This window comes from Loxodonta africana, chromosome 2 (genome assembly GCF_030014295.1).
Source record: "Loxodonta africana isolate mLoxAfr1 chromosome 2, mLoxAfr1.hap2, whole genome shotgun sequence".
Lineage (NCBI taxonomy): Eukaryota > Metazoa > Chordata > Mammalia > Proboscidea > Elephantidae > Loxodonta > Loxodonta africana.
In genome coordinates this window covers 121,368,769-121,392,577 of record NC_087343.1, presented here as the reverse complement: position 1 = coordinate 121,392,577, position 23,809 = coordinate 121,368,769, and the positions used below count along the sequence as shown (strand labels likewise).

Here is a 23,809-nt window from a genome sequence, read left to right as displayed (position 1 = left end):
AGCAACATGACTACAAAATACTGTAAAGTACACACATTTGTGTGTGTATCGAGGGGCTTGGCTGGAGGGAATGACTAAATATATTTGGAAATTGGCTCTGTATTCGTATAGTTAAGCAGATAGATTTTTATAGTTTTTCATCCTTAATTATCAGTGCAAAATATGAGCACCTCCTAAATAAAATAATTACACATGTTGAGCAGACAGTCATTTTGACTTTAATACATTAGAAGATGAATTTAGCGGGTTTTGCTAACATATATCACAATTTACATTATTTTTTTTCCAAACCTTTTGCCTGAAATAGTTTGGAACATATGCATCCCTGAATCCAGGCTGAGTGACTTCTGTGTTGAGATATGCTTTCTGCTGGCTTCCTGTGACATACAGAGAAGTAATTGTGATGCGTTGACGCAGGATCCTTTTCCTTGGCACGGTCCAGGGCAAAGACTGTTTTGATTTACCAGGAGGAGAATCAGTTTGCCTGAGCAGCCATAGAGCCTTCTGTCTGGTTCTGTGTGTCACTTAAAGGTCCCATATTTGGCATGTGTGTTTTGAGGAGATGTGTCGTTGCTGCATGTTTTCGAAGGAGACCCAATGCACATTCTTCTTTGTTTCTTTTCACTACAAATACCCTGTCCTTGCCAGTCTTATTTTATCTTCACACAATTTACGCTGCTCCTCAGCACAAATCCCTACATAGCTGGATTAACACTGACATTTAAAACCAAGGTTTGTCATCACCATGGAAGAATCTCAAGGACTTAAATTTAATAATAGGAAATTCTATTTTGCTATGGATGCCGGAAGGGCATGTTTTGAAAAGATATCAAACTTTTCAGTTTTGCCAATTGTTTATCATGAGATGCATCCAGATATCAAATTCTGGCCAAGTCTAGAAAATTGGTCCTTAATCTTTTTGGGTCACAGAACTCTCTGAGAATCTGATGAAATGGTACATTTTTTTCTCTAGGGAAAAATTGTACTTATTTAAATATGCACCATAATTTGCGTATAGTTTTCAAGGCTCAGAGAGACCCTGAAGCCTGATTGTTTAAATATTCCTGTTCCAGCAAAAGAAAACCAGCATACTTTGTGACAGTATAGTATATTTTCTCTCAGCTTCCATCTTTACACTTAAAAATGTTCGTTGAGTGCCTACCGTATGCTAGGCACTGTGCTAGACAACAGTAGACAAAATCCATGCCCTTTAGGAGCTTACAGTCTGTTGGGGGAGAAATATATGAATTACACAAATGCGTGTGCAGTTATGACTTTGATATCTTCATGACAAGGAGTTATATGGTGCTTAGGGGAATTTTAAAAACTTTTTTATTGAAACCTAATATTCATACAGAAAAGTATACATGTCATAAGTGCAGCTGCCTAAGAAATTTTTACAACCTAATCCCCTATGTAATCAGCATTATTAGGGGGGATTTTTGCTGAGTCAGAATTAAGAAGGACAGGGGTGGGTTCTCTGAGGCTGAAAGGTTAAGCTGGCATCTGATATAAGAGTAGGCAAAAAAGAAAGGAAAGGTCTTCCAGACAGAGGACTAGCATATGCAGAGATCTTGGGATGGAAGCAAGCAGGGAACATTCATGAAAAGAAGAAAGGCCAGTGTTGCTCAAGCTCCAATAGTAAAGGGAAATGTGTTAGAAATGAACCAGGAGAGAAAGATGATGTCAGACCTTATAGCCACGTAGATCTTGTTCAGCATTTTGGTACTTCACCAGTTGCCTTCAAGTCAGCCCCAACTCGTGGTGACCCCCATGTGTTTCAGAGTAGAACTGTGCTCCATAGGGTTTTCAATGGCTATGATCTTTCAGAAGTAGATCACAGGACTTTCTTCTGCAGTGCCTTTGGGTAGACTGAAACCTCCAACCTTTCAGTTAGCAGCTGAGTTTTTTGTATCACCCAGGGACTCCTCTTCATCCTTAGACCAGTAGTTTTTAGATGGGAATGTAATACCACAACCATATTTTCATTGTGTGAAGATGACCCTGACTGTGTGGAGAAGTGGTGGTGAAAATAGGGTAGAAGTAGAAACGGAGATACCAGGCAACAGACTATGTAGGCAGTGGGAGTCCTGGCAATAGAGAATGTGAACTTGGACCATGGTGGTCATGTGGAGATATAAGGAAGTGGATGATTCCAAGAGCCTTTGGGAAGTAAAATCAATGGTACTTGAAGGGTTGGTATGGGGGTGTGAAGGAGAGGCAGATATTAAGAATGAAACCCAGTCTTGTAAAATTTGATGAACTAAATTAGGATCATCAGGATATTACAGGCCTGAAAGAGACAACTGTAAGTTTGGTTTTTGATATGTCGAATTTGTGTTACCTTTGCGAATTCTAGGCAGATTTCAAATAGGTTGTTGGATATGAGTCAGGAGTTAGATTAGCTGTCGAGACTGAAATATAAGTTTATGAGTCACCTTTTTAAAGATTTTAATTGAATTATATAATACAGCTGAGACTATCTGGGTGGATAGCATGGATATAATGCAAAGACAAAGCCAGTGATGGAACTGTGAGAAACTCCAGTATTTGATTGGCTTAGTTGAAGAAGATTAGCCTACAAAGGAGGCATAGAAATGTAGCCAGAGGAAAAATCAAGCAATTGAAATTCTGCTTACTAAATAGCTCCCTCCTCGATCTATTTCCAGAATGGATGAGACTAGAGCATCCCACTATAGGAAATGGGGAGGTATCATAGGAAAGGCCTACAGATACCAACTTTCAAGGAATCCTCCAATGAAATGGCTGGGACTGCCCTACATTACTTTGCCCCACATTACAGTGAAACCATCATTGACATGTTCTGCACCATCAAGAGAGTTCAAGTTTTTTTAGTTTAAATGTGAAGAGAGAGAGACAGTGATCACCTAGAATTTGAGGATACCTGTTTATTTTGAAAGACAGAGACTGAGACAAACGGGCAAAGAAAGGAACTCACAGGAAACAGAGACAATATAGGGAACAGAGAAACTTCTGTTATGGATTGAATTGTGTCGCCCTAAAACTGGCTAGGCCACAATTCCCAGTATTGTGTGATTGTCCACCATTTTGTCATCTGATGTGATTTTCCTATGTGTTGTAAATCCTACCTCTATGATGTTAATGAGGCAGGATTAGAAGCAGTTATGTTAATCCGGCAGGACTCAATCTACAAGATTAGGTTGTATATTGAGTCAACCTCTTTTGAGATATAAAAGATAGACACGAGCAGAGAGACAGAGGGACCTCATGCCACCAAGAATGAAGAACCAGGAGGGGAGCATGTCCTTTGGATGTAGCATCCCTCAGCTGAGAAGCTCCTAGACCAGGGGAAGATTGATGACAAGGACCTTTCCCTAGAGTGGACAGAGAGAGAAAGTTTTCCCTTGGAGCTGGCACCCTCAGTTCAGACTTCTAACTTCCTAGACTGAGAGAATAAATTTCTCTTTTTTAAAGCCACTGAATTGTGGTATTTCTCTTACATCAGCACAAGATAACTAGGACACCTTCTAAAAACAATAATTATTATCTTTTAGAAAAATGCAAAATATTATATCAATGAATTATCATTAAAAGGAAATACTCAGAAAATAAGAGTTCTTAAAACTTAGTGTTGCAGAATTTTTTTTTTTAAAGATAGGAAGTTTGGGAGATAAAGTTAAGGAAATCTTCCAAAAGTGGACAACAAGAACAAAAAAAGTAATTGTGTGGAAATAAGGAAAACAAAATTATTAAATGCAGAATATCAATTATTTGACTAATGAAATTTCTAGTAAAAAAAAAATCAGAAAAATGCAAGAGAGGGAACTGTTGAAGAAATAATTTAAGAAAAAATTCAGAACTGAAGATATGATTTTCTAAACTGAAGAATCCACTGAGTGTCTAGTATAATAAATTGAAAAATTAGATCCATACCAAGGTCCATTATCATGAAATTTTAAAACATTACAGATTAAGAGAAGATCTTTAAAATGTTTGGGAGGCGAGAGAGAAAAAACATCTATGCATAAAGGGTAGCAAATCAGAATGGCATCAGATTGCTTAATAGCAATACCAGAGAAAGTGGGAGGCATTGGAGCATTGCCTTCAAAATTCTGGTAGAAAATTATTTTCAATTTAGGATTCTATGCCCAGATAAACTATAATTATATGTGTAGAATAATGACATTTTCAGAAATCCCAGGTCTCGAAAACATATCCTTATCATGCAAAATTTCTCTGTTACTGACTGGAATATATGTGCCACCTAGATGATGGAATAAAACAAGAAGATATGAGACCCGAAAATAGGGGACCCATCACATAAAGAAGCAAAGGAATTCCCTGGATCATGGTGAAGGAAGTTAATCAAAATGACATCTGGGCAGTAGTACTAGAGAGCAGTCATTCAGATGTGAGCAGCAGACCAGAGGGTGCCAGGAGAGATGCAAATGGAACTGGCAGATTACCTGAGCATTCATCCATAACAAGAGGAGTTGAGCAGCTCTCTCAGAAAGTTTGGAAGAAGAGTTAGTGATAGGCACAGGGAAGACTAAGCAAGTGATAGGTACATAGAAAGCTAAGCAATTATCTCTAAGAAAATGAAAAAACTATATAAAAATAGAATTGTAATCCTAGAACACTAGGTAAATCATCTGTGAAACTAAATTACCAAAAAAATTCATATAAGGACAGGAACCACATCATAATGATATCATTTTTTAGATAGTTTGGGAAAATAGGGGAGTGGAAGCCATGATGGTGACATTAAAGAGCCATGTCCACCCACCTAGAGTGAGAAGGCATCAGATTCACAGACAGTGGAAATGGGAACAGGGGACATAGACACCTCTCTCAAGAAGTTCAGGCTTGAAAGAGAGAGGAGAGGTTTGGCAGAAGCTGAAGGGGGTTGGTAAGTCAAAGTAGGTGAGTGTGTGGTTGTTCAAATAGAAGAGACCTGAGAATGTGGTGAAAACAGGTTGTGGAAGCTGAGTGTGTGAGAGAGGGGGAAGTGTAGTTAATTAAAGTCATTGAGTAAACAAGAGGTGGTGGAACTCAAATAGCAGAGATGGGGGGATTGGCCTTACTTGTAAGGACAGATCCATAAATAACAGAGAGATGTTGGTAAGTTTTTATTTTTGGTAGCAGGAAGAGAAAAGCGTTCTTATCGGGTGGTTCCTTTTTACTTTGGCAGGAGAAAACAAAGTCATCTGCTGACGCAGAGGTACAGCGGGTCAGAGGCTTACAAGGTAAAATGAGTTTGAAACAGTTCTGCAAAAACAGAGAGCATACTCAGATTAGAGAAGGTGGTAGGATTGCTGGGCCATGCTGTGGACCCACTTGAGGTTTATGATCATGGATTTGCAGTGTAACTAATTCAACCTTTTGTGTAACTCTCTGTAGTACCGGTCAGCCAGCTGTTTGGGACAGGCCTAGAGAAGCTGGATAGGTGGATTCACCCATGCTTGGGAGTTTGCTAAAAGTTGGAATGAATAACATTGAGTTGGGGGAAGTTTTGGGTATTGGCATGCATGTTATTGAATTGATGGACCAGAAAAATCTAAGATTATGAGTAAGAAGGAGAAAAAAGAAAGGCGAAGAGCTGGCAGCGAAAAGTAGCAAGGTCAATGGATGGAGTCCTGATGAGGTTAAAGAAAAGTTAGAATCAAAGTAGTTGAGTAAGCAATAATAACAGCTAACATTTGTTTGCTTACTATGTGCCAGGCCCTAATCTATACATTTTAGAAATATTAATTCATTTTTTTTTTTTTTAATCCTGATAACAACCCTTTGAGGGAGGTTCTGTTAAAATGGAGGCACTGAGTAAAGAAGTTGTTGTTGTTAGGTGCCGTCGAGTCAGTTCCGACTCATAGTGACCCCATGCACAATAGAACAAAACACTGCCGGGTCCTGCCCCATCCTTACAATCGTTGTTATGCTTGAGCTCATTGTTGCAGCCACTGTGTCAATCCACCTCCTTGAGGGTCTTCCTCTTTTCCACTGACCCTGTATTCTGCCAAGCATGATGTCCTTCTCCAGGGACTGATCCCTCCTGACAACATGTCCAAAGTATGTAAGACGCAGTCTCACCACCCTTGCCTCTAAAGAGCATTCTGGCTGCACTTCTTCCAAGTCAGATTTGTTCATTCTTTTGGCAGTCCATGGTATATTCAATATTCTTCGCCAACACCACAATTTAAAGGCATCAACTCTTCTTTGGTCTTCCTTATTCATTGTCCAGTTTTCACATGCATATGATGTGATTGAAAACATCATGGCTTGGGTCAGGTGCACCTTAGTCTTCAGGGTGACATCTTTGCTCTTCAACACTTTGAAGAGGTCCTTTGCAGCAGATTTGCCCAATGCAATGCGTCTTTTGATTTCTTGACTGCTGCTTCCATGGCTGTTGATTGTGGATCCAAGTAAAATGAAGTCCTTGACAACTTCAATCTTTTCTCCGTTTATCATGATGTTGCTCATTGGTCCAGTTGTGAGGATTTTTGTTTTCTTTATGTTGAGGTGTAATCCATACAGAAGGCTATGGTCTTTGATCTTCATTAATAAGTGCTTCAAGTCCTCTTCACTTTGTGTCATCTGCATAATGCAGGTTGTTAATGAGTCTTCCTCCAAACCTGATGCCCCATTCTTCTTCATATAGTCCAGCTTCTCGGATTATTTGTTGAGCATACAGATTAAATAGGTATGGTGAAAGAATACAACCCTGACGCACACCTTTCCTGACTTTAAACCATTCAGCATCCCCTTGTTCTGTCTGAACAACTGCCTGGTTTAAATCACGTAGCTTGAATGGAGGAGACAGTCTGGGCGTTCAGGTTATCTGGCTCCAGGGCCCACACTTCTGACCAGGATGCCTCATAGAAGCTATTTAAAGGTATACAGGTAGGCAGGAAGGAGAGGAGATTGTGATCAGAGAACAATGTGTTTGGGCATGATTATAGATGATGACAAGGTCTGAAGTGTGATCATGATGTGGGTTGCTGAGTTATAGTAGAGGGGCCATTAGAGATGGGGTTAAGGGACTTTGAGGCCAGGGTATTGGAAAGGGCATCCCCTGAAAGTTAATGTCATTTAGATTATGGCTGAATTTTGGCTTGGCAGACTGCAGACCTAGGAACTGCAGACTAATGCCATTATTAGAAGAATGGAACTTATCAGATACATTGTGCATTATTATTATAGACTGCACCCCGCACTAGGTTGCTGGCTTTTCGGGGTCAGTGACTACGTCACTTGGTGTGAAATTATCTTTCTGGCTCCTATTACAGGGCTTGGTGTATACATGTGACTAAAATATTTCGTGAATGAATGAATACATACAGATATGCATTGACTGAAGTGAAACTCGTTTTGGTATACTTTCCTTAGCCAACTTCTTCATTTATTTGTCTCTCACAGGAAAGCCCATAACAGCGGTGAAGACTCAGATCTAAAGCAAAGGAGGAGGTAAATAAACAAAAGTGGAAGGAGGGTAAGGAGAAAGAGGAAGGATTACCAGATAACAGTACTCAGAATTGAGGCAAGAGTGGAGAACACTTTGTTTTTTTAGTGGCTACTTTAGAAGTATTCTACATTTTTTTTTCCCCTTTAAACTTTCTTTTAGAAACCAGCTTTGAGATTCAACTGTTTCTCCGTCTTCCATGCTGTAGTATCTTTAGAGTTTATAGTTTTGCCATGTTCTGTTAGAAGTGGTTGCTTTTATGGTCCTTCCTGGGAACATGGGGCACTTGCTGTCATCTGCTCCCACATTTCCCTCGAATTGCTGTTACCCTGAGCTGTAGACTCTTTCAGATGTCTGACTGACTGGGAGAAGGGTAATTAAGCTATTTGAGTTTCGCTTAGTAATTTTACTGCAAAATTAATTCCCAAAAGCCAACGTGCACCTTTCTGAAATTTTTCATTTGGCATAAATGTGAGTTTTTTCTTTTGCTTTTCTCACTTTGTCATCAGGTCACGCTCACGCTGTAACACGAGCAGTGGTAGTGAATCAGAAAACTCTAACAGAGAACACCGGAAAAAGAGAAACAGGTAATGCCTGAACATCGTGGTTAACTGGAACTCCAAAATCAGAGGCTGCCATACGTGTTGGAAGCTGTGTGTCCTGTGATTTTTTTAAGCCTGATTTTCTCATCTGGGTTTAAGGAGGAATCCAGCATTGTTTTGAAGCACTAGTTTAGGGAACCTCAGCTCTTTGGTCTCAGTTATCTTATAATAAGATGATTAAACAACTTAAAGGTCCTTTGTTGTTAAAAAAAAAAAAAAATCGATGATTCCATATTTAGGTACAATGTATGATGAGTGGTAAGGAACTTTACCGTTTGTAGAGGGTTTTCTCCCTGAAGTATCTTTTAGCATGGCATTACTACTATGTTTTGCCTAACCAGAAATGAGAGTCTCATGGTTTCATAGATTCCATAGTTCCAACCTCAGGTATATACACATGCAAATATATGCGTTTGTATTTATATTAGCTGTACACTGTTAGTTGGGTCAATGCAGTTAGTTCATGTCTGTGAGACTCATTCTGGAGAGCTTATTAGAAACATCCTTTGACATGTAATCAGTGTAAGTGATGGCTCAATGTGTTAATCAGTTCTCCCCACTTTTCCAATACTTACTTGAAAACAAAAGTATTTATTTGGGTCAATGAAAGCACACCAGTTTGGGAGTGAGAGGATTTGGTTATCAGTCGTGCTTGTTTCCACCCTGTGCCAGTCGTTCTCAACTGGGGACAATTGGCAATGTCTGGTGACATTTTGGATTGCTACTATTGGGAGGTGGGATTACTTCCAGCACCTGGTGGGTAGAGGTGATGGATGCTGCTAAACATGCAACGATGCACAGGACAGCCCCGACAGCAAGTAAATGATAGAATGTCAGTAGTGCTACTTTTGGGAAACCCTGTCCTGACCTAATGTGGAATTATGGCCTGGTGACTTTACTTTTCTGGGTCTTCTTTTTCTCTTCCACAAGATTAGGAAGTTGGGCTTGATAATCTCTAAGGCCCTTCTTTAGTGCTCCAAGTCCTTGTATACAGCACAGACTGAATCAACCTCCCGTCTGACTACAAAGCCTGTGTGAAAATAGCCCAGACAGCATTTTAAGAGTGCACCATTTTCTTAGGAAAGTTTTCCATGTGCAGCCTCCTCGAGGACTAGAATCATACTAGATAGATGTGAGATCTTTATGTGTTGTAACACTTTTCTCAAGGAAATTATTTCTGTTTTTTCATCTATAAAAACCTGAGTGTGGGAGATAGAGGTCTCCAAGGTACTCTCTTCTGCCTTAAAATTCAGTATTTCTGCCAAAGCGACACAAAGCAAAGCAAAACAACAACAAAAACAAAAATCGTGCTTTTAAAAATTTCCTAATTTGAATCTTATATTTATCAATCCAAAAAAGATTTTTTTAAGTAATATTTTCTTGTGTTTTCAGGAATATTTTACACAGCAGTTTGGGTTCTCATACAGCAATTTCTACACAAATTGTTCAGTGACATTGGTTACATTCTTCACAGTGTATGAACATTCTCATCATTTACATTCTGGTTGTTCTGTTTCTATGAGTTTCCCTGTGCACTTATATTCTCATCTTCGTTTTAAAGTGAATGTTGACTGTTTGTTCTTATATAGGTGATTTTTTAAAGAAGCACAGTACTTACAGGTGCTATTCATTATCTTGTGGGCCAATCTGTTATTTAGCTACCCAGGTGACTTCAGGAGTTAGCTTCAGTTCAAGGTTTAGAGTATCTCATGGGAATGGTCTCAGGGAATCCTCCAGTCTCAACTAGTCTAGTTAGTCTGTGTTTTTAAAATGAAGCAACCACCTTAGTAAATCTGTTTGCTTGATCTCATCTAAGTTCCACTCACTCATGCTCTATTTTCATCTGCTCAGAAGGCGTACCGTTAAAAGTAGTGTCTGTTGGGGCCTCAAGTGCTCGCAGTGACATCTGCTGTTAAAAACAAAACACCATTTAAAGGTTGCCAACAAATCCTTAAATAGCTCATTACTGATGTAGTTGTACTGGCTTCAATATTTCTTGAAGGTATTTCCTCCCTCAAGAGTTTCTTTCCCCACACCCAAATAAACAATTCCTTAGGCTGCTCTTTTTGAACTGTGTAGGAAGTATGTTTTAGAACTAGGGTGGTTCTGAATGTTTAAATGCTAATGCACTTTGTAATGCACTTTGTAAGGCTAGTAATGAGAAATAGTTTTCAAAACGCACTCTTTTTTTGTAAAGGGTTCAAAGGGCTCTGAAATTACTTTTACTTCTCCTGTGGAAATACTATCCTGTTGTTGTGTGCCATTGAGTCAGTTCCAACTCAGAGCGATCCCACGTGACAGAGTAGAACTAACTGCCCCATAGGCAGTCTTTACAGGAACAGATCACCAGGTCTGCCTCCCCTGGAGCTGCTAGGTAGGTTCAAACTGCCAACCTTTCGTTTAGCAGCCAAGCACTTAACCATTGTGCCACCAGGGATCCTTAGAAATATTGTTGTAGGATAATGTAAATTGCTGTGTCTAGAGTCTAGAGGGTCTTTCTAGAGGTCTACACCCCAGCTCTCAGGGGTGTAGCAAAAATGGGGCAGAGAAAGAAATACGCTTTCCAGTTCCAAACAGCCCTCCCCAGTTCTAGTGAGGCAGGTGACAGTTTTCAGGGAAATAGTATAGTATATTCAGTGCAAATTGAGTGCTGTTTACTCACTGCAATATGCTAGTGGTAACCCCTCCATCCCATTTTTAGTCTTTTAAGTTTTTCCAGAAATCATTCATTCCACATTTGGATGCTTTGCATGGAACATTTAAGCTGCAGCCCTACTAATGATCCCACTGTGCCTTCTGTTTGTGATGAAGGGTTGTCTCCTGATGTCTGACTTCCTATGTGTGCAAAAGGCCCCTTTTGTGGGGGAGATGATGAATCTTCAACCTCAGGTGTCCTTTGTTATCTCGGGTGACAGTGTGCCCAGACAAGCTCTCAGCACTGTCCTCTCTTTGTGCGTTTACTAAAGGACCCTGGTAACCCTTGCTGTCGTCAGTTGCTGTCAAGTCCACCCCGACTCGTGGGACAAACAGAATCTTCTACATGCTGCTTTTTATACATCCTGCCAGTGAGGTCTCTAAATTCAGCCCCAGGATGCGTCCTCATTTATACAACAAGAGTCTACACCCGACACACCCTGCTTTCTGGGCTGCCTCCCTTTCTCTCACGGAAGAGGACACTCTAGCCTGGAGAGAGGGCCAACCACTGGGCAGATTTGCTTTTCCCAAACTATTTTGAAGCCCATGACATTTGTTTAGTGGAACTTTGGACAGTCAGTTTTACTTTCTGGGAAATGTGTGTGGTCTTTGGGATGTTGTTCCCTTTGCCATGGCTTCTTTTTAGATTTTTTGTTGTTGTTAATGTAAAGGAAGTCTTTCCTGTAAGGTGTGAGGCCACTCTGTGGGAGATATTGTTTGTTAACAAAGTCTACCCAGTGGAGCTTAAGCTGCTTTACCATTTCCATGGATAGCAATGTAAACATCTCTCATTTTGTGTGAAAAGAAACAAAAGTTAATGAAACAATGCTTAGGAATCAACTTTGTCCAAAGCAGTAGCAGTTACTTAAAAAAATCATAATCCACACTACTGGAAAGCTAATGTTAGAAACAAGGATTGTTGTTTTGTTTCATTTCAATTTTGGAAAGTTATAACTGTAAATAAGCACCCCCTCTTTTTTTTTTCTTTCACCTTTGGGTCCAGAGCTAACCAGGCCGGCTATCTGAGGCCTCTTTGGTTAGTGTAGTTCCACAGCCATTTCCTAGAACACCAGAAGGCATCTCCCCATTAAGGAGTTCTGCACCCCCTCTTTTATTTGGTTTGTTCCTTCCCCTACCCCTTTCTACTTCTGTTACACTTTCTCTACTGTTTTCATAATCTGGGTGAACATCCTACAGTTTTCTAGGTTTTGAGGTTGAAGAAAATAATTTTTTGTTCTCTTTTTATAACCAGCTAGAAGTTGGAAAAAAAATTTTTTTTTTTTAGAAGTTAGAGCACAATTTCTTATTATGTCTAAGAAGACAAAGTCTCTATTTTCCCCTTATATCTTCCTTCCTTGGTTTTTTTTTTTTTTTTTTTTTTTTATCTTCCTTCCTCTATTCTCTTGCGTTCCTTTTCACTTTTTATATCATATTATTTTTTCTTACCTAATTCCTATCATTTTCTTTCCTTACCTTCTTTCCCATCCTTTCTTCATTTCTTTTGTCTTTTCCGAATTGGATTCTATCTCGGTTTGGGAGTCAGTGGTGTATGTAACAACAAAAAGAAGAACCAAGGGTTTGGATTAGGGTCTTGGTTCTGCCATGTGCTGTTATTTGACTGTGGGCAATTTATTTTACCAGTCCAAATCTTAGGTTTATTATCTTTTAACTGGGGAGTATAATAATGACTGATCTGTTTTATTGAGTAAGTTGCTATAAAGATCAAATGAAATCTAAGTAATAAAAGCTCTCTGGGGTATAGAATCCTACAGTTCTATACCCAGTTTTGTAGCTACTGTTTTTTCACATTTTTCCACCTTTTTTTTTTCTTTTAACCCTGTATTCCATTCTTCTGCCTTCCCCGCCTTTACACATTGGGTTATTTTTACACCAGGCATTCTCACCCTCTGATTCATAGGTAGGCTGCAGGGGTCTGATAATCCCATGAATTTGTATGAAAATTTTTTGTGTGCTTACAAGTATACATTTTTCTGGAGATTGGGTCTGTATGTTTTTTAAGGGGGTTCTCTAGCCTCCCGGCTGTTGCTATCAAGTTGACTCCGACTTACAGAAACCTATAGGACAAAATAGAACTGCTCCATTGAGCTTCCAAGGGGGCAGTTCTACTTTCTCATGTAGGGTTGCTATGAGTTGGAATTCACCCCACAGCCGCAGGTTTAATCTCTGTGTGGGAGCAGACTGCCACATCTTTCCCCCACAGTGCTGCTGGTGAGTTCAAACCACTGACCTAGCCGAGTGCTTAACTACTGCACCACCAGGACTCCTGGGGGTTCTGTATGATTCCCCAAATGTTATGGAGTGTTTATTAAGATCTAAACAGCGAGGGATAGGTTGGTATTGGGAAATTATGTTTTGATTCACTGGTAGGATTAAAAGCTAAAATGTTTAAAATTCCTTTAGAGATTACTTACTTTGCTACACTGATTTGTGAAACAATTGGTTCATTTAAATCCATCAAATTGAGAACTACTAAGTACAAGGTCCCAGACCCAACCCATTGCCATCGAGTCCATTCCGACTCATCGCAACCCTATAGGACAGAGTAGAACTGCCCGATAGGGTTTCCAAGGAGTGCCTGGTGGATTAAAACTGCTGACATTTTGGCTAGAAGCTATAGCACTTAAGCAATATGCCACCAGGGTTTCCAAGTACAAGGTACTATAACATTAATGGTCTAAATTTTTACTAGTTAGAATTTTGAATCTTATACCTTGATATCAGAAGGGTCAGGCAGCTCATCGCTATACTTTTGAGCCCATAGACCATGCCCCAAACTTGCCCACGGCATGTATTGAAGGAGGACCCAGGAAGTAGACTTACTAGAGTGAAATCTTCACAAACCAGCTTTCCCTGCAAATACCTGGAGCTTAATAACACACCCTTCGCATTCAGAGAAACCAGTCTGCAAAATATCCTTTGTGCTCTCGATGGAAATCAGCAGTCCTTTGAGCATTCACTGGGGAGAATCTGTGGATTACTCAGTCATTAGCTTTGATGTGCTGCTAGGCTCTTAGGTTTTTGAAGTGGGAGATTGGGGGCAAGGGTAGGGAGGCGGGTTAGATGTGCAGAGAAGTCGCCTGGTGTGTTTTGAATAAGCATAAAAGTGGACGTAACTCTGGGCCTGGTGGGGATAAAAAGAGAGAAATGAGAGAAACTCAGGGTAAGAGCAGGACCAGAGTAAACTGGCAACAGGGGACCTTTCCCTAATTTTGTTCTGTGATGTATGTGAAGCACCCTGTATGTGATAAAGCACAGGACACAGGATTAGGAGCCTATATTCTGAATCTGGCCCCGTTTCGAAGAGCTCTGTGGCCATGACCAGGCTGCTTTGCTGCCTGAATCTCAGTTTTCTCATGTGCAAAGTGGACTAACACTTACCTTGCCTACCTCACAAGAGGTTTGTGAAGGTCCAGGAGATAATGGATATGCTTTGAAAACTGTAAAGTGCCCTAAATAGGCAGGTACTGTTAGATTAACGAGAACATTCAGCACTACTCAGTATTATCTGAAGTCCCTGTACTACCTGAAAAAAAAAAGATGGGCGGGGGGGGGGGGCAGCTCCCTTAAAAAAAAAAAAAAGCTCAGGGTTTCTAACATGAATTTGTTCTGCCACAAATGTTGTTGGGCTTTCTTCCCATCATTTCAAGTCCTTCAGAATATGTGAATAGCAGATTAATACAGTTTTGAATACTTTAATCCTGTTCCATAAGATCTTTTTGTATTTTTTATCTGGAAAATGAAGAAACTATTCTCTGTAGCACAAATATGGCACTGCAACTAACAGGGAAGATACATTTGGGCAGCGCAAACCTCGATGGTGATTTTGGTAGGCTTTTGTTATTGTTAGAGTGGTACAACGGAGCAGTAGAGGTTCAGTGGTAGAATTCTCACCTTCCATGCAAACTTGGAGATCTGAGTTCGTTTCCCAGCCAGTGCACCTCATGTGCAGTCACCACCCGTCTGTCAGTGGAGGTTTTCATGTTGCTGTGATGCTGAACAGGTTTCAGCAGAGCTACCAGACAAGACAGACTAGGAAGAAAGGCCTGGCAATCTACCCCCCCCCAAATCATGCAATGAAAACCCTATTGGTCACAATATGGTCCGATGCTCTTGTGCACGGGGTCATGATTGGTCTGCAGCCCACTCCACGGTAGCTAACTACAGCAAGAAAAATGGTACGAAACAACCTTATTGTCCTTTATACCCTAGAAAAATGTGTTTTGGCTTGTAGCAAACTAAAACCAGTGGGCAGTTCTCCCACATAGGCTACCTGTTTCCTTCCAAGCATTTCTCATCGCTCTGCCCTAATTTGGGGCTGCAAACAAGGTAAAATTATGGGTGTGTGAAGGGCAGTTCACACAGAGCCGATGGAAGTGCTCGCCATGCTATAGATCCATGTTCTGGTTCCCACTTTACTAGGACACGCCAGGATTTAGATGTTTGATACGGATGATTTAGAACTTCCAGAGTGTAATCACATTTGACAGAGAAGACCAAGGAAGAACAGAGCTCCAGCGGCTGAGAAATGATGTCAGATTACTGAGCGAGGGCAAAAAGCAGGCAAAAAAATTTATGAAAACAGAGGAGAGTTTGAAAGCGAAATTGCACTCAAGGTAGCTCATTTTAGCAGGGGCAGCATAAGAAATAAGTGGAGACAGAAGACATACCTTTAAAAGCAAATGAGAATAATTTATTGATGGTAGGGAAGATGGGAAAAACAAATGAATTTTTTACTTGCTGGTCTTAAGGGAGTATGTTGACAAGTGCCTGGAACCAGCGTAAATTTCCCCAGGGAAGAAAAACTGTTTGAAAAAAGAAGATTGCTTCATAGCAGTTGATCCAAAAATGAATACAGTTGATGCAAAACACAAGTTCATAATCAGTTGGGACCTACAGATTTAATTTTAGCAAAGCAGTGGCCGTGGGAAACAATTGTCTCAAGTATTAAGATATCCCCACCACACATTATGATAGAGCTAGAGAAGATCTTTGCAATAATTTTACAGATGAAGAAACTGAGACCTGACTGAAGAAGGTAAACAATTTGCTTAGGTCTTCAAGTCGGATTATGGCAGAACGGGGGACTAGATAGAGCTTGGAAGCAACGTGTGTTGCTCATATGATTTTGAAGTTTCCTTATACATTTACTCCATAGGACTTTTCAGCTCAACATGAAACATGGTCATTCACTCAATGAATGAGAAGTGTAAAGGAATTCAGAATTGGTGTAAAGGAAGGTCTTTTTAGGAACCCACAGGGACTTATAAGGGGATTCGTTTGGTAATGTGAAGAATTTTGCAGAAGAGGCAGAACAGAACCGTAAGTGGGAAGACACAGGAAAGAAGAGGCAAGGAATAGTCGTTATCTTCATTATTATTATCAAACAATTATATGACATTTCATCTTCAAAACTTTTGCAAATTTTAATTGTCAAAATGCAGTTAAAATCTAAATTGCATGGATAGTCTGAAAAAGTAGGCCATTGGAGTTTGGTAAGACATGGAGGATATATATATTTGAATTCTCCTATCTTGAAACCTTGGAATATGCTCTATTCTAAAGCAACTCTCTCCCTTTTGTAGTAATTCAAAAGCAAAAGCCTTGTTTTGATTACTTTCCCACCCCATCTATTGACTCTCCTTAGTTGTTAGATGTGGAAATAGAAAAACTATGGTAGATGTAGACTCATTGGATCAGGGATATAGAAAAGAAACATTGACCATTTTTGAAGTTCACCTTTAAAATTAGCATATGAAAATGAATAGATTTCCAGTGTAAGTTACAATGAACTCTTTTTTCCCATCTTGAGACTTTCACTATTGTCTAAGATGTAAAAACCAATTTTCGCTTTTTAAAAGATACTATGTCAATTCGATGCTCAGTTTTTTTTCTTTCACTTTCATTGACTTTAATTAATTTATTTTTAAAATTTTACTGTGCTTTAAGTGAAAGTTTACAAATCAAGTCAGTCTCTCATACAAAACCTTATATATACCTTTTTATTTTTATGTACTCTTAGTTGCTCTTCCCCTCATGAGACAGCACACTTCTTCTCTCCACCATGTATTTCTGTGTCCATTCAGGCAGCTTCTATCCCCCTTGGCCTTCACATCTCCCCTTCAGACAGGAGATGTACACATAGTCTCATGTGTCTACTTGGTCCAAGAAGCTCACTCCTCACCAGTATCACCTTCTGTCTTATAGTCCAGTCCAATCCCTATCTGAAGAGTTGGCTTTGGGAATGGTTACTGTCCTGGGCCAACAGAAGGTCTGGCGACCATGACCTCTGAAGTCCTTCTAGTCTCAGTCAGACCATTAAGCCTGGACTTTTTATGAGAGTTTGAGGTCTGCATCTCACTGCTCTCCTGCTCCCTGTCATGGCAGTCCTCAGTTGTAGCCTGGCACCATCTAGTTCTTCTGGTCTCAGGCTGATGTAGTCTCTGACTTATGTGGCCCATTCTTACTCTGGGGCTCATACTTACCTTGTGTCTTTGGTGTTCCTCACTCTCCTTTGCTCCATGTGGGTTGAGACCAATTGATGCATCTTAGATGGCTGTTTGCTTGCGTTTAAGACCCCAGATGCCACTCTTCAAAATGCGATGCAGAATGTTTTCTTAATAGATTTTATTACGCCAGTTAGCCTAGATGTCCCCTGAAACCATGGTCTCCAAACCCCCACCGCTGCTATGCTGGTCTTCGAAGCATTCAGTTTATTCAGGAAACTTATTTGCTTTTGGTTTAGTCCAGTTGTGCTGACTTCTCCTGTATTATGTGTTGTCCTTCACTTCACCTAAATTAGTTCTTGTCTACTGTTTAGCGAATCCCCCTCTCCCTCCCTCCCTCACTCCTCTCATGAGCATCAGAGAATATTTTCTTCTCTGTTTAAACTATTTCTTGAGTTCTTATAATAGTGGTCTCATACAGTATTTGTCCTTTTGTAACTGACTAATTTCACACAGCGTAAGGCCTTCCAGATTCCTCCATGTTATGAAATGTTTCACAGATTCATCATTGTTCTTTATCGATGCATAGTATTCTATAATTTATTTATCCATTCATCCATTTTTGGGCACCTTGGTTGCTTCCATCCTCTTGGTATTGTAAACAGTGCTTCAGTGAACATGGATGTGCATGTATCTGTTCGTGTAAAGGCTCTTATTTCTCTAGGATATATTCCAAGGAGTGGGATTGCTGGATCCTATGGTAGTTCTATTTCTAGTTTTTTAAGGAAGCACCAAATCGATTTCCAAAGTGGTTACACCATTTTACATTCCCACCAGCAGTGTGTAAGTGTTCCAGTCTCCCCACAACTTCTCCAACATGTATTCTTTTGTGTTTTTTGGATTAATGCCAGCCTTGTTGGAGTGAGATGGAATCTCACTGTAGTTTGATTTGCATTTCTCTAATGGCTAATGATAGTGTCAATGCTCAAAATTTTTTATTCTTCATAATGTAAATCTCCACCCACATCAAAATTAAAATATATCAGGAAAAGCAGCAAAACAAACAAAAACTAACCCTTGTGTGTCCTACATCTAAGGATGAATGATATTTGAAAGGCAGAATCGTAGGAGATATTTATCATTTAAAGATTTCTTTATTCACTCGCTCAGAAACAAAATAGTTAACTCTTGCCTCTTAAGGACTGAGTGCTACAACACTCTTGCTTCTAAGGTTAGTATTTTCCCTTTCCTAGTAGGGCCAGTGTTTTCTGGAGCGTTTTAGCAATGGAAAAGATGACACTTTCATTCTTGTAATGAGGTACCATTAACCAGTGGCCTTTTGTAAGGGTGTAATTTCAAACTTCATTACAGACTAAAGCAGGCACCACTCATTACTTGGGAAAATGTGCTTCCGTTGTGACTCTTCAATGAGGCTTACATTTTTAATGCACCTGTTAGAATATTTATGAAACAGTATCACCAGCAGAGGGCATCTGCCTTTGAAACATGGGGCCACAATGATAACTAACAGAGCTCCTCGCTTTGACTTTTCAATTAAAAAAAAAGCTATTAGTGTGTTCCATAGTCTGAAATCCTTTCTGATTTAGTCCTTATTATATCAAGGAACAGGAAATATGTGTGCTTATGTCTCAGGAGTTTTAATTTTTTAACACTAAAGTCTAAATATAAAGGTAACTAGGTAAATTCCACAAAGGAGAAGAGAAATGAACATACGCTACTTGCGCTTCCTTTTACATGTCTGTAGTTTGGGAGAAGTATGCCTTTGTATAACTCAGGCCTCAATCTTGCCAGTAGGTTTGACCTTTTGAAAATATTGAAAGGTCCTGGCTTCCTGATCAAAAATTTAGCGTTGCAAAATTTCTTCTTGCTCCTGAAGTATTTAGTTCACAATGGAAGCCATAACCTAAAAATACCAGAGTTAGGAGTTAGGACACTTGGGTTTTATGTCTAACTCAGTCCTGGCTGTCCCAGGTGTGGGGTCCTATGGGAGGGAAAGACCCCACTTCGCCAGTATGACATCTTCCCATTGACTGTCTCTTCCTAACCCTGGATCACTCAATCACTCAGTGCTGGGAGTGGTCAGCACCCCTATCGGCAGGCCTGGGGGGTTATTGACTCATGTGATACACAGAATGGCTTGTAGTTCTAGCCATGAAGAACCATATGTGGATGTGTGTGTGTGTGTGTGTGTATGTATGTACAATATATATATATAGGGGCCCTGGTGGCACAGTGGTTAAGAGCTACAGCTGATAACCAAAAAAAGGCCAGCAGTTCAAATTCACCAGCCACTCTTTGGAAACCCTATGAGGCAGTTCTACTCTGTCCTATAGGATCTCTATGAGTTGGAATCGACTCGACAGTAACAGGTTTATATATATATATACATTTTTATATATATATATGGAAACCCTGGTGGCGAGGTGGTTAAGTGCTACGGCTGCTGACCAAAGGTTCAGCAGTTCAAATCTACCAGGTGCTCCTCGGAAACTCTATGGGGCAGTTCTACTCTGTCCTATAGGGTCACTATGAGTCGGAGTCGACTCGACAGCAATGGGTTTGGTTTCGTTTATATATATATATATATATATATGGCTGTCTTAGTCATCTAGTGCTGCTATAACAAATACCACAAGTGGATGGCTTTAACAAAGAGAAGTTTATTTTCTCACAGTAAAGTAGGCTAGAAGTCCAAATTCAGGGTGTCAGCTCCAGGGGAAGTCTTTCTCTCTCCATCAGCTTTGGAGGAAGGTCCTTGTCCTCTTCAGTCTTCCCCTGGTTGAGGAGCTTCTTAGGTGCTTCTTAGCTTCTCAGGTCCAAAGGACACGCTCTGCTCCTGGTGCTGCCTTCTTGGTGGTATGAGGTCCCTAACTCTCTGCTTGCTTCTCTTTCCTTTTATCTCTTGATGTAGGAGATAAGGTGGTGCAGGTCACACCCCAGGGAAAATCCCTTTACGTTGGATCAGAGATGTGGCCTGAGCAAGGGTGTTACATCCCACCACAATCCTCTTTAACCACAGGCAGAGATTATGATTTCTAATACATAGGAAAATCACAGATTGGAGGACAACTACACATGGCTTAACCAAGCTGACACACATTTTGGGGGGACACAATTCATTCCATTACGGTGACATTTTCAAATGGGAGCTTTTGTTTAGAGAATGATTAATAATTATGACTTCAGGTAGTCTACCTTCTCATATTTTTCTTCAGATATTTTTAGTATTATGGTCTGTAGCGATATATGTTCAATTTTAATTTTCCCTGTACATGTCATGAGAGGGAACTATGTTCTTAAATCTATGAAAAATACCAGGACTCTATGCTGTTAATCTTCAAATAATAGCCTATTAAAAATAAAGATTTTAGTGAGGAAATATACACAGTTCAAAGGGTTGCTGAGTTTCACACAGAATTTCTTACCAATACAATACCCCTTTAATCTAGAGAAATTTAAATACTTTCTTCCTCATGAGCTACGTTGTTTTCAACTTGAATTTGCTTTCTCTCTCTTTTAGGTATATGTGCAATGACCATTTCTCACCCATCCACTTATTTGCATTTGTAGGCAATTCTAGATAGACACCCCACAGTCTACACTAAGTGCCATATCAGGGCAACCTGGAGGCATCTTTTCCGAGAGAAAGAGGACTCCAAACTTGCAAGGTCTTCTGTGTTTGTCTGCAAGCAGATCCGCTCCTGCAGTCACTGCACTGGAGTGATTACCTTGCAATGCCAGGCTGCTCTCCCACACCCTGGGAGCGCCAGCTTTTGAACTGAACACTCAGGAACAGCTTCCTGAAGAACTTACATAAATTAAAAGTTAAATATTCAAATAGCAGGTGTTTAATAATTTTTGCTGCTAATTACAGCTTCACAGTATCGTTGTAGTGCATTCGAGACAGTATTTACACATTCATCAAACACTTTCTTTAGTTAAATACTTCTTCCCACCCCCACCTCACTTTCGTTATTGGAAACACTTCATACATCAGAAGTCTAAAACTTCTACAGGTTGAGTGTGGTCCTTGATTGGGTTTTGTTAGGTCCATATGTTGTTGTTGGCCACTGTGTTGATTTTGACTCCTAACAACCCTATGGGACAGAGTAGAACTGCCCCATAAGGTTTTCTAGGCTGTAATCTTTATGGGAGCAGATCTCTAGGTCTTTTCTCCTGTGGAGCCACTGGAGGGTTCAAACCACACCACCCTTTCGGTTATCAGCCGAACGCTTAAACCATTGCACCACCAGGGCTCCCCTAGGTCCATATATAGTGTCTTATATGCAGAATTAGTTGTCAATACTTAAAAATTGGAAGAGTTCACTTAAAATAATCCAGATTTCTGGATTTTTTTTTTTTTTTAATGAGGAGTATCTTTTTAAACTGAGGGTTGAATGGCCCTAGATCTCTGATGGCAGATGCCATGCTTTCCAGTTCCCCAGTCCCCACCTGGATTTCCTATTCCCTTATTTACGTTTTCTGCCTGTCAACCTGGTGGCCTCAGTCCTTAAATAAGTGAGCAGCCATAACCAGAATGGTGCCTGTCTGCTCAGCTACTAATGCATTATGCCATCATATGTAACTTTGTGTACCTCTAGTTTTCTATTTAAAAAAATGGAAATTCTATCTGGTGCCTATCTTTCATAAAAAGTTTGACAAGTGTGAGTTTTTAAGAGCATTTAAAAGTAAAATTATTTATTGCTATTTTAATTAGTACATAAAAAAATGATTTTGTTTCACTGTTGAAGGTTGGCTCTTTAGCAGACAGCATTGTTTCTTGAATGAAAACTTAAATGTTTTAAGTGTTTTTGTTTGGTACATGACTTTTTCTTAGAAAATTTTGAGCCAAAGATAGAAGACTGAAAATACTGCGACTTACATATTTTGTCTAGGCACATTATATTTTTATATACTTTTTTACTGTTTAATGTGTTAATCCAGTTAATACATTCTTAGCTTCCGTGAGTATAATAAAATTGCTTCTTCTTAAATAACTTCTGAAACCAAGTTCAGAATGAACCTCAAGACAAGGCGCCACGTCATGTGGACATTAACTTTAGATGAATGGTTTTTCTTTTCAGAATACGGCCGGAGAATGATATGGTTGATTCTGCACCTCAGTGGGAAGCCGTATTAAGGAGACAAAAGGAAAAAAACCAGGCGGACCCCAACAACAGGCGATCCAGACACAGATCTCGCTCGTACGTGGACTCTTTTTATACCTCAATTCAAAAAAACTGAGCTTGATGTAGCATGTGGATGCTAGGGCAGATTGGAATGTGTCTTTTTCAGGTTTTCTAAAGTGGTTTAATCCAAACATGATTATCCATTATTTATTTGTCATATTTAATTTCTTTTGTTTGTGACATTTGTTAACTATATTTGAAGCCCTAGAAGTTGGAACACAGCCAAAACAAAATGTCACAAAAACAAGGCTATTAAAATCATATATATATGATTTATATTTACATATATGTATGACATATGTATGTGTATATATAGATATATATATATATATATACACGCACACACAACAAAAGTATATATTCAACCAGATAAATAGGAATAGTCTCCTTTGTTCTGGAACCTGGCTGTTGGTGAAATACCTGCTGCTTCTCCCAGTTTGAGTGTACAGAATTCCCTGAAGTCTTGTTCCAGATTGGGCCAGATGTGAGTATCTTCCCATCAAATTGACATCTGTAAGCAGTAGTCAGTGATTCATTACATCCCTGTGTTGGGATTTGCTGTTCCTCCTGTTGCTAGGCAATGCCACGTGTGAGGACAATTACCCCATAACAGTGGATTGCCAGTCCCCAAAGTTAATTTTCTTTTGAGCTGATAAAGTTTTTTTTTTTTTTTTTTAATCTGTTCATCATCCAGATTTAGAGTTCTCAACTCCATTCCCCAAAGCATAGCTTTTTGAAGTGAGCTGGGACTGACTACTGATCGCTTTGTGATGCTGGGTGGTCAGATGTCTGGCATTGCTTACTTGTGGTAGGAGGGGTAGATGTGTCTGGGAGTGGATGAGTAGACAAAGTATGTAAGTAGGTGGTGAGCTCAGAGGGAGTCGGGCAGAAAGGCCCTAGGGGCTCTAGGGGAAGTCTTTGAGTGCCAGATCAGGTTAACGGAGACCAGAGCAACTAATAGATTTGCAAGTAGTCACTAGGAGTGCCCTTACAGATTTATTCATTACTCCACAATCTTTTGTTCTGGAATTAAAATGTTGTTTAATTTAAAGCAGAAGTTAATAAAACATTTTTTTAAAGGGAAGTTTAGGTATGGAAGAAGCAAGATCTCATTGATTGTTGAACCAAAAGGCACAAAATCTCAAGATTAGATTCTCCATGCCTTTTGTTTTCCACGTGGGATCTGAGGGACTTGTTAAACACAAGGTTTGGTAACTTGGTATTAAATCTTAAAACAACATTCAGTTTTTCTAATAATTTCAAAATCATTTAAGTTCAATTAAATGCCAATAGTAAATTCCCTTTTTATTAAAAAAAAAAGGAGAAAAGTAAAATAAAATTAGGAAAAATCCTATGACTATATTTTAGAGGTTAAAAAAACATTATTGAAGGCAATAGTAA

The 23,809-nt window shown here is 39.6% G+C and overlaps 1 protein-coding gene across 1 annotated transcript in view; it reads left to right on the top strand.

Moving 5' to 3' along the window:
• EPB41L4A (erythrocyte membrane protein band 4.1 like 4A) overlaps nucleotides 1-23,809 on the top strand; it is a 325,161-nt gene that overhangs the window by 279,172 nt on the left and 22,180 nt on the right. Inside the window, exons 16-18 of the mRNA XM_064274891.1 lie at nucleotides 7,396-7,443; nucleotides 7,948-8,025; nucleotides 22,304-22,423. Of these exons, the coding sequence (XP_064130961.1) occupies nucleotides 7,396-7,443; nucleotides 7,948-8,025; nucleotides 22,304-22,423 (246 nt within the window). The remainder of the gene's footprint in view (nucleotides 1-7,395; nucleotides 7,444-7,947; nucleotides 8,026-22,303; nucleotides 22,424-23,809) is intronic.